Consider the following 12,134-nt stretch of genomic DNA (forward strand, 5'->3'; position numbering starts at 1 on the left):
TGAGTTGATATGACATTCGGATAAAATATTATGATTGAGTGTCATATGAAAAGAAGCACCGGAGTCAAGAAGCCAAAGAGTTTTACCGGGATCGAAAAAAGAAAAAATTGTGGCTCCAGTTGATACTCCATTTAAAGAAGATACTCCTTTAAGCAGAGGTTAGAGAATCTCCATAAGTTGTGACATAAATACGGGTGTATCATGAGTTTCACTTGGTTCTTGAGACGAACCAAACGAAGCCACCTTCTTTTCTTCCCACCTTCTAAATCTAGGGCATTGAGGTTTACTGTGTCCCGGCTCGCGACAATTATATCAAATAATTTTTTTGTTATCATATTCATTGCCTTGTTTCCAATAAGGCTTGTTATCATACTCATTTCCTTGTTTCCAATGAGGTGGCTTGTAAGGGCACACGTAATTTCCCGGGCTAGAGACGGCTAGAACAGAGTCATCCTCATTTTTTCAAAGAGTGCCCTCTTAGCCTATTCTCTTCCATATTCAACTCTTCAATAGTGTCAATAATACTGATTTGAAACTCTCAAACTTGAGTCTCAAACCTTTTATAAATTGATAGAAATGCTCTGTATCAAGTTGTTTTTAACGAAGTTTTATATCTTCCGGCCTCCGGGCAATGCCACTTAGGCTCAAGAATAGATAATTCTTTCCAAAGTTTGGAAAATTCATTGTAGTATTCTCTAATACTTTGGTCTTTTTGAGTCATTGTCCGAACTTTGTTTTGTAAATTGCTCACATGTGCAATATCCATAAGGGAATACATATTCTTAAGGTATCCCCAAGCTTTGTTGGCATGCTCAAACTTTGCGAGACTATAACACTTTTCAATATCCAGGCTATTGATTAGGCAAGACATAATCTTGGCGTGCCCCATTCTCTACTCTTTCTACTTTTTCTCTTAAGTAGCTAGTGCCTTAGTCTTCTCACCATCCGTAAGAGGCACTTCTTTTTCGTTCTATACCTTTGCGATGACTAGTTTAGGCTTCAGATTGGAACCATAAATTAATCTCCATAATGCCTTTCCTTATATGTGGTGCTTCATTATTGAAGACCACATTACAAAGTTAGTATAATTGGGTTTCATGGGTACAATGGTGACCTTTTCATTGTCATTCATTCTTACAAATAAGAGAGAAATAGATGAGGAGAGAGATGAGAGAAGAGAATAGATGAGAAATGAGAGATTAATAGCACGAGCACACCACCACCAACACACGAGCCAACAAACCACGCTTGCATAATCACAAGAACACTTGAACCACCAAAGAATTTTTTCTTTCTCCCACGAGCACGGAAAATGAGGCAGCAAGCAATCCTCAAGAGTCAAGAGCAACCTTGCTCTAATACCATGTAAAGAAACAAGAGTCTTCTAATCTCACGTAATATGTCTACGAAAGATTCAAGCAAACAAGCACAACAAGTGTCCACAAAGGACACACTACAAAAACCCACACAAGGGGTATTAACAAGAAGACTAAAAAATAAATAATATTTTATTCATCACCAAATGCAAAAAGCATTACATTGAGGAGGGGGGATAACCCCTATTTATATACATGAGAGAAGAGTGACGGAGAGAGACTTAATAGAGTCATTGGAGCTAGTCCAACGGCTCTATTTGTATCCGTTGGACTAGTTCCAACGGCTCTATGACTAGTCAACTTAGTTGTTGACTAGTTAGAGCTCTAGTTCATTTTGAACTAGACAAAAATACAAAAAATACAAAATAAAGAAAAGGAAAAAAATAATTATATATAATATATATAACATATTCATGTATGTACAATTTAACATTTATATGCAATAAATGTTTCACCCATATTACACTGATCTAAAAAACCTTCCTCCATCTTGTTTCTATCCCCTGCCATTAAAAGGAAAGTTAGATATCATGACCGATGGCCACAAATCGTTTCAGACAGAAGCATATTTAGCAAGTGAAATTCTGAAAGCATATTCATATTGTGTCTTCATGTACAGCACCCCCTTTTATGATCAAAGACAGCATAGTCATCAAAGGGAAGATTGTCAGTGGCACCAAGAATAATGATGATGATCTAGCACATGTTTAAGAATAGTTTACCACCAAGTTTTCTGAGAAACAATCCAATAACACTCAGTATTTTCACTTAAAATAAAGAGACACTTTTAATCTGCCCATCATGATCAAGCTGCAGCATTCTAGTAGGAAAACACATAGAACAACTCAAACTACAAAGTAGTCATGCGACTTAACCATCATTTTTAGAAGAATGTGGAACTAGAAATTGGTAGACATGGTTTAGTTGCTATCTAGAAAGAAATTAAGTAATAGAGGTATCATGTACATCTTCAAAATCTCAATTGCTTTTGCGGTTGTCTAGCTAGGGTTTTGTCACTCCAATAAATGAGGAATTGCTTATTGAGACATTAATCCAGAAAGAAATACACCTTTTCATTTAGAGAAATCAGGAACTTAACCATTTATCATTCCAAAATTACAATGGCATTTAAAGAGAAGTATGCCACCATTTAAACTTTAACCCAACATTTTTAGATCTAGATAACGAGTCACATAAAACTAAGATGTTTAAAATTGTTCACACTGGCACCAATAGGTAGCACAATCACAGCATGTCATCTTTATGCCATAGCATGATTGATTTCACCGTTATGAACATGCTAGGGGTTAGAAAAAGGGAGAGATAAGCTGAAGGCACTAGAAAGAAAGAACATATATTAAGATACACCAATTCATCAACTAGAATCTTCAAGATAACAATCTACTCAAATATCCTTTACACAGTCTTTATGAACAACATAACCACTAAAGTGAAAAAGAATAAAAACATTCAGAAACAATGAACACATCATCTGTGGTCGATGCATTTATCTTGATGAAATGTATGCTCTATTCCCTTTCTCAATAGGATAGACTTTGACTTTTGTTGGACAGCTCAAACAGAATAAATATATGAGCAATCTCTAAAATAAATTTGTCTCTGTAGGTGCAAGAGATGTCAATTGGTACTTATATGAGAATAGCATAGTGCAGGTCATGTGATTGATTGAAGCAACCTCAACTTCTGATTAACTCAATTCAATAGGTACCCTGTTTGTTCTTCCTCCACAAAGTGCTTCATGAACGTGATTTACCATAGAGATTAGAATACACAACCTTGGTCCTATAGACAAGAATCATGGTCAAGATAACAGCAACAATGCATAGTCCTGACATGACTATTGATGTAAGGAAGAAACAAACAGCACCATCACATTTTAGTGAGTATTCTACATTGAAAGCACCAAGCAACATCTTCCCTAAAATGGCTGATGAACCCCGGGGATGGTGATGCATGTGAGCCTGCTTCTCTGCCTCATAGTCATAAATATTGCTCGCGATCAACCCAGAAAAAAACAATGAACCCGCAGGATTTGCCAAGGTGAGGAAATTGTACAAGGCACCAAAATTTTTCAATCCAAATAATTCAGAAGCAGCAGCAGGCACAATTGCCCAATGGGCTCCATACCCAAGACCAATCAACAAAGTTCCTACATACAAGGCCCCAGGCCATGCCATTGCAACAGACAAGTGACCAATTGCCATTACTGCCTGTGATACAGCCAATACCACTGGCCTTGGATAGGCATAGTCCCTGAAAGTCATAACATGAGCTTAGAAAAGGAGATAGATATGGATGCAAATAAGCTGATAATCTTATAACAAAAATTAATGACAAATATCTTGAACAGTAGGAAGTGAACAATCTTAACAAAAACCATCAGATTCGTCTTAAATAATATATGCAGTTATAAAATTTCTCACTTGCATGAAAGTTTCATACAGAAGAAAGATGTTATTAAGAAAAATGCGCAAAAACCATCAAGTATATAATTGCATCAGCAAAGAAGTTGAAATTTGTTTTGCATGTTGATGGATAGAGAAATTGCAAATGTCTATCCTAGTATTGGAGTTGTTCAGGCAAATCAGTTCAATGAGCTATAGAGATGAACAATGAGATTTTTGCAAAATATACTGATGGATCAATGATCTTACCTAACAACAATTTCAGAGAAGTACCCTCCACCAACACGTCCAAGAAAGTTCCAGATACTAATCATTGATACAAATATATGTGCATTATCGTATCCCAAGGACTGGCTCATCTGACCCAGATTATCAATGACTGTCAAACCTGATCCTGAACCCAGAAGAAGAGAAAACCATATCAGCCAAAAATCTGCCTTGATTAATGCCTGCATCAAGGTAAAGTCTTCGCCTCTACGTGGCCCTTTTTTCCTCTTGACCCTTACAGCCCCATCAGCCGCTGCCTGAAGAAGGCGTGCCTGCAAATGCACAATTCTCTTTTGTCTCTCCAATGCAGGGAGCAAATCCACCTCCCTAGGCTTTTCATCCTCAACCTCACTAAGTATCACCTCATTGGCATCCACAGATTGCCTTGCTTTGCCATAGTCTTCTCTCTGAGGTTGTGTCAGCAGACTTTCTTCAACATCTGATCCTATCTGTGAGTAAAAGCTCAACGACAACGGTATGACAACAGGAAGCAATAGAAGCACAAACAACAGAAAAGTGAATATAATCACTACCAATCGACTCACATACACCAAATCTTCCAAGAGCATGACACCCATCAAATAAGCTGCTAGAAGCAGGCATGTACTGTACATGAACGTAAAACTGGAACTATCAGAGGCACAAGCTTGTCTGTGCCCCCCAACAGGCCTGACAATGAACATCAGGCCAATGCCTACCATGGTAGGTCCAACAGCAACCATAAATATCATTGCTGCTTTATCAGGAGAATTTATCAATGCATATATCTGAGTTAAAATAGCTCCGCTTAGGCCTGCAAATCCTTTCAGAATTCCAACTACCGGACCTCTGTTCTTTGGGAAGTTTTGTACGCAAGAGACCAATGCAGCTGTATTGAAATAGGTCTCTCCATTTGTTCCAATGAATATAAGAATGCACATCTGCACCAAGCGGGAGGCGTCAATGCCAAAGATAACCAATCAACTCTCTTAGACCAACCACGTAAGATCTTACTGGACCACAACACCTTGAAAGATTTTAAAAATATAATCATGGTTCCACAAGCATCAAGACTCTTAAGGCAGATGCCACTACACATGCAATAGGAGTGAAACGAGCTAATCATAGTAGCAGCATAAATGAACATCTCAACAATCCAAACATAGAGAGCAGGAATCTCTACATTGAGCTCCCAGGAAATGTGCATTTCATGGATTAGAGAATGTGATAAAACACTAAACAATTACCACCGAGTACTTCTACTGATCCTAAACTCAGAAACACCAAGTAAAATCAAGCCCAAATGTTACTAGATAAAATAGAAACAACACCCATTTAAGAACCTAACAACTCTGTTCATCCCAAAATCTGTAACATAACAACAGTGACTAAATGACGGGAACGGAAACACACACACACACACACACACACACACACACACACACACACACACACACACACAGTTTGTTCAGTATTAACATGAAATGAGTCCAAGACCCCCAATCAAAATCTAAAAGATGTCCCATTTCACAAAAATCTACTGAACAGCTAGCAATAAAAGAACCAAGCACTACCCAAAGAGTGGGAATAAAAAAGAACACCAAGTAACTGACAAACCCATTAAGCAAAAATGTATATATTCACTAAATGCATGTAAATGCTCTTAATAAATTGGCTAATTGAGAGAGAGAGAGAGAGGTAACTATGCAAGGACGCATGTAATAGGTTGTAACTCAAAAGAACCAACAAAAAAACGGATTTACTCACAGTCCATAGAGGCAACGTGGGAAGCCTGTGTGTGACAACCAGCCAAACCCACCCATACCCAATGAAATTCTGAAGGGCACCAATGGAGATAGCACCCCAAGTGGGCAACACCTCACAGAGGCACCCTGCAAGGAACCCCACACTATCCCCCAAATCCTTTGCAACACCCAACCTGGCAATCTGCCTCTGGTTGTAACCCAGGGAGCTCTTTATAACAGGAGACAGACTCCCAAAGAGGTAACCGATTCCTGCACAGGACTGCAGCCACATCGACGCTACAAAAACAAGCCATCTGCTGTTGAAGAAACCCGCCACTCTCCCCTCCCTGCAGTCCATCTCTTCACCTTTCTACAGGGTGAAGAATATATAATCTGAAAAATCAAGACCGTTCAAACGAAAACCTCTTTCTGGGGATCTCAGAAATCCATTCCTTGACTTCATTTGATAGTGGCGTTGCTTGTTTTTTTAGAGAAATCATGGTGTCGATTGTTGCTCTCTCTCTCTCTCTCTCTCTCTCTCTCTCTATCATGTAAACATAAGTGTGTCACATGGGAGACGTTAAGGATCCTTATCTTCTCAAAAGCAGTCTAAATTCCTCCATGGATCTGTGAGTTCTTTTACATCATGCAAATATATTTAAGATCTGGGTGATTTATTTACTATTTAATGTGTAATTCCTCATAGACCCATTTTTTACCTGAAATTCGATGTTAGTATTACATTTTCTAAAATTTCTGATAGTCCTAGGTTTTGCAATAAGGCTGTGTCACAAAAACAGGTGGGCACGAATACGCGTGATGCTGGTTCGACTCGCAAGTTCGAAATTTTTTAAGATAAGATACGAGGACATGAATTATTTATTTATTTTTTATTCAATAAAAATAATTATTTGATATGTTAATGTTAAAAATGCATTTTTCTTAAAATAAAATATTAAAATATTGTTCTTACATATCAGTGTCCATATCCATGTGTCAGCTCGTGTCATTGATGGCATGCCCTTGTGACATAGAAATACGGACCTACATTAATGTACCTTTACTTTCACTTAGCTAACTTGAGTTGAATATGTTAAAATATCATATGTATACCCTTCTACTTTATTCTAAACTCTTAAACTTAAGTTCAATATTTTTAGCTTTTTAATAGGTCTAATCATTATCCAAGATGCCGACACATTCAATTTTCTATTATGTTAAAAAATTGATGAATCAAAATTCATAATTCATAATGATAAAATGGTTTAAAATGAACTTAAAGTGAGTTTTGAAGTCAACTTCAAGGCTGTCAAAAGGCTAATTGAATATGCTAAACATGAGGCAAATATTTGGAGTATGTAAATCAAAAGTGTATAAATAATTATTTATTTGTTTAAGGACTTTATTGCAGTGAATTGTACGAAATGAATATTTGGATGGTAGTAAAGACTATGGATAATGCTGATGACTTGGATGGTCGGCTGAGGACCAAAAATGACTAATTCCTGGCTTTCTGCCTACCCAACAATAGCAATCTTACATATTCTTTGAATATTTAATTTGTTTATTTTTTATTTCACAATTCTAAGATCACCAACAATCAAATTTTCATTAAGGGTGTGTTTGATTACCTTTAGGAGTGTCAATGGATCTGGTTTATCCGGACCCGACCCAAACCAAACCCTATAGGGTCCGGATATCATGATAAATAATAAGACCTGGATTCCCGAAGGTTCTATTAATACATGGATCCGGATATATAACAGAATCCTGGCTTTAGCGGTTACCAAACGAATCCAGAAACTGCATTGAGCTTTCTCCTTTTTTTCTTTTTTTTTGTCCCTCTAGCAATCCAACAATGGAGTTAGGGCTGTCAATGGTTTGGGTTTGGGTTTGGGTTTGGGTTTGGGTTTGTATCATGTACATGGTCGAAACTGAAGGCATATGTAGGGTTAAATTGATCAAATAAAGCTTTCATGGGGAGTCGGGCCAATAATGTTGGCCTGACTTGCCCATAAGGGTTTCTTTCATTTGACTTGTGAATGTCACAAGTTGATGGGACGTCACAAGTTCAAAACCCACAGGTGGCATCCCATACCGCAAAGTCAAAGCTGAGTGTGGTGGGCGGAGGGACCTCAAGGGTTTTACCAACTAGAGCCCAGCCAATGCCCAGTGGGTGCTCGTGACATTTGGGGCCAGCCGACATTCCAGTGCTCGCTCTAACCAACTGGACAACCATGCAGGGTTGTGGTTAGGGATGCAAGTGGGTCGGACCTGTGTCTGAACCTGGGTCTGGCTTTGAGGCCTTTGTACTAGGTCCCGAATAGGGTCCCATAGAGTCCACCATGACAAAAAATGTATCCGGGTCCTATAAGGATTACATGAACCAGGCCCAATCCATATCTAGTAAAATGGTTTTTTTTATCTATTTTACATTGAAAAAAACATGGATCTCAATCACAACTTGGATCAGACCTGGGTCAGGTATGAAATTTCACAAACTATACCTGACTCTATATACCAATCAGATCCTTTGAGTCTGACCTCGAACCAGTCAGGTTCGGGTCAAAAGTTGTGGTGGCCCACATACTTGGAGACAGTAGACTGTGTCATGTACGAACTATATTTCTGAGTATTCTCACTATGGTTCACTCTGCAAAGACCTGATATGTGAGGGAAACTTGTGAAAATGGCAGGACCCGGGAAGCCCCGCCGAGTCATACTAGGCTAGGGGTGTTACGGTGGGACATCTGATCCAAATGACAGGTCATTCTCCTATATGGATATTAAAATATGGTCCCATAATGTAATGTAATGAATTGGAATATGATTCATTTTAATAAGACCGTTTTAGGGTTTGGGTCACAATTTCTGTTGGACCGATCCTGGAACCGGATCAAGTTCAACTCGTCTGTATTTGTTTCATTACATAAAAAAAGAAAAAGAAAACGCTCCAGTCATTTTCTCAGGTCCAAATTTAGTTCGGCTTTATTGGATCTCATTCGGGTGCGATATGGATTCAAATCTGCTGCTTAAAGTTTGTATTTAGATCTGGATCAAACACGATTTAACCCAACCCCTGAATAATACAACTGCATTAAGGCACCCCCTAGTCTAGCAATAATAACGGATTGAACAAATTAAGAGACACACACACACACACAGAGAGAGAGAGAGAGAGCTCAGTGTAATGACAACTCTACCCCTTCCAGCCACCAAGTGTTACCATGACATGGGTTTGGGTGTCGGTGTCCCCACCTGAGGTTTACTTGGTAGGCGGGCAGACCCATTGAGTGACCCAGTTTTTTGAGAAAGTTCCTAGTCCTAAAAAAAAAAGACTTGGCAAGCATGAATATGACAAGGGAAGGTAACTTAATATGTAAACCAGCAAAATATGTAAACTAGTATGCAACGAGATTTTCATAGTTTTTTTTTTTAAAATTTTACCATACAAGTTCATCAGATTAAGAAATATAAGAATGATCTTTTAAGGCTTAAAAATAATTGCAAATATTGAAGCATATAAAATCCTATTATGATGTTTCAATAGTCGATTTCAAGCAAATGGATCATGTTGAATGTATATGCAAGGTTAGATTCGCAAAAAGACCTATAAAAATCTCAGTTCTTACTAGTTTACATATTTTGCTTGTTTACATATTTCAGTTTCTTTGACAAGAGGACTTGAACATTTATCAAGTTTTTGTGGTGGCCAAGGCTCCCCCAAAAGCTCAACTTTCATGTTTGAGTATATTGGTTATGGAGCCCACTTGGACCTAGACATGATCATGGTAACTTTGCAAAAGTTCTTTAGATATAATTATTATTTTCGTTTTAAAACACACACGTAAAGGTTTCACACATGATAGAAACTCCTTGTGAACATCAGTAAGTTGACAGGGAATCACGAGTTCGAAATCTATAGGAAGCATCTCCTTCAACAAAGTCAAAGCGATGTGCCATCTCGTGGTAGGGGACCTTAGGGTTTTGCTAACCAATGATTTGGGGGGATTCACTTAGCTTATTAAAAAAAAAGGTAAAACTTCAAAAAACATTATCGCCATTATGAGTCTATGACTTTACCATATAATTAATGTACATTAGAATACAATAGTACACTTATTGCCCTCTAAAAGAATATGATTATGAACTTAAAAATCAATGCTACACAACTTGACAGGTGTGAATAAATTAGCATAATAATTATTTATTTAAAAAAAAAATACAAATACCACCTAACGAGAGATTTTACGAATATGCACCTGGTTAGCAAAACAAGTCTCAAATACCCGCCTGGCTCAATTCAAGAGCTTTAACTATAGTTAGAGCATGGTTAGGTCATGGTAAAAGACGAATCTACCTTTCTTAACTGTTAACAGACCAGAACATGATTTGACTTTCTCAGAGGTTGTGAAGTTGAGAAAACTAAGTCAATGGTTTGGCTTGGAAAAAGTGGACGTGACTTGATTCAATGTAATTTTGACATAAATGAATCAACAACATAGAGGTGGGTTAGATCTGAATTAGTTATTCATCATGTTCATTCATGCCCATAGAGCCACATCTATATTAAGATATAATAAGAAATGAATCCACATTTATCTTGACAAAAAATAAGGCCCTTGAAGACCCAAGGGGTTTGGACTAGTGGGATGGGGCCTAGGCTGTTTGACGGGCAGCCTAGGTTCAAATCCCATGGGTGTCACCCTCTTTCATAAGCCAAAGCTTGGTGACTCTCTAAAGTCAAGAGGTAAGCACTTGGAGTTTTACGTTGACGGGACAACAGGCTGAGCTAGTGCGTCTAGGTCTCTTCCTCGAGCGGCTTCTCCGATTCAAAATAAAAAATAAAAACAAAAAGGCCATTAAAAATAATATGTAGGGGTGCCAAGTTCATATTATAGACCAAACCAGCTCTCATTTATTCAATCCAACAGCTAATCAACTATCATTTAGTGTTCCCTTCTCAAACCTAGATATGCAAGTTACATTTTGATTTCTATAGGTGGCTATATTTTGAGGTTCAGGCATAATCTGATTCTAATTCTTAGCATCATTTGTTATTTAAGTAGGTTCATCACGTCGCGCTATGGAATATCCTCACCCTCCACATGAAACCACAACCTCCTGATATTTGTCAATGAAGACAATGATTTTACTTAGTTCTTGTAAATAAAAATATTCTGATTGAGCTTGATAAATGTGCTTGAATTATGTGGAAGACCCATGTTTATAAAAATCTGTTTGGATTCACATTGATGTGTTTGGGTTTTTTTATCATTTGAATTATTTTTAGTATTTTGATCATTTTGTAATGGATCTTGGATTTAATATTCAGTTTTATTAGATTAGGATAACTAAGAAGAGTTTTATGTTTTTAAGAGTTTTATCAAATTAGGTAGTTTACTTGGATTGAGATTTAAGAGACTTTGTCTATAAAAAGATGAGAGCTGTATTTAAAGATTAAAGTTGAATGAGAAAAATCAGTTATTTTTATTTACTTTAATTCCTTTTATTTTCTGTTTTTTTTTCAGCTTTTTCTAGATATAATCACAGTTGATAGTTTTTTCAGGGTTCTCCCACTTTGCATCAATTACCCATAATGTGTCTCATAAACAAGAAGAAACTCTTGTAACAAGAACTAAAAAATCTAAATCTTTACATGGTAATCAAAGAAATTAAATCCAAAGAGAGGTCAAGGAAATTGTTATGTTGATTGTAGTCGTGGAAGCTAAAATGACAGTATTCCTATAAATATTGCATTTGATTTGCCCAAGTTTTTCCTCTCCTCTTTCTAGTGGTTAATTTTAGCAAACTCTCAAGAAACACATCAGGGCACACCAGGCTTCTTCGTTACTAACAGTAACATCCAACAAACACGAGTTGTTGAATGCACATATGAGCACTTCGAAAGAATAGTGTCATACACATTTTTCTCAGGGAAGAGAAAATCATCTACAGAATCAACTACCATCACTAAAATAGCTGCAAACAAGATTGAGTTCAAACTGTGCCAAACCCGCTCAAATGTCAAAGGGAAAACAGACAGAAACCAAAACAAGAACTAGTTCCTAAAACCAACAAGACTCGAAATTTTTCATCAGACCTATTTGTGAAAGAAAGATCATAATAAAAAGTCAAAAACACAAAAAATAAAAACTCAAATTGTAGCATCAACAACACCAACCAAAGAAAAATGAAAAAGAATGCACATTCCCTACTCAAAGAAATACAACCACTACACCAAGTATCAACCAAGAGATAAGAACACCCACAAACCCTCAACATTAGAAACCCAAGGAGAGAGAGAGGTTGGACATTTCAGATGGGGTTCAACCTTGAGT

General features: G+C 37.3%; 1 protein-coding gene across 1 annotated transcript; it reads right to left on the reverse strand.

Moving 5' to 3' along the window:
• Positions 1-2,705: 2,705 nt before the first annotated feature.
• LOC149811420 (protein NUCLEAR FUSION DEFECTIVE 4-like) lies at positions 2,706-6,293 on the reverse strand. Its single transcript, XM_089992714.1, has 3 exons — positions 5,816-6,293; positions 4,052-4,989; positions 2,706-3,650 (listed from the first exon to the last, which is right to left on the reverse strand). The coding sequence occupies exons 1-3, from the start codon at positions 6,149-6,151 to the stop codon at positions 3,134-3,136; spliced, it is 1,791 nt and encodes a 596-aa protein (XP_089848840.1). The 5' UTR covers positions 6,152-6,293; the 3' UTR covers positions 2,706-3,133.
• Between the last annotated feature and the right edge of the window lie 5,841 nt (positions 6,294-12,134).

Source organism: Nuphar pumila, chromosome 17, assembly GCF_984573655.1.
Source record: "Nuphar pumila chromosome 17, dmNupPumi1.hap1.1, whole genome shotgun sequence".
Classification (NCBI taxonomy): domain Eukaryota; kingdom Viridiplantae; phylum Streptophyta; class Magnoliopsida; order Nymphaeales; family Nymphaeaceae; genus Nuphar; species Nuphar pumila.

Bases quoted from the DNA above. Each gene is read 5' to 3' on its own strand.
- LOC149811420 (XM_089992714.1), bottom strand. From the start codon at position 6,151: ATGGACTGCAGGGAGGGGAGAGTGGCGGGTTTCTTCAACAGCAGATGG. The intron at 4,990-5,815 runs GTGAGTAAATCC...CGCTTGGTGCAG, and splicing joins CCACGTTGCCTCTATGGACT to ATGTGCATTCTTATATTCAT. The intron at 3,651-4,051 runs GTAAGATCATTG...TATGACTTTCAG, and splicing joins TTCTCTGAAATTGTTGTTAG to GGACTATGCCTATCCAAGGC.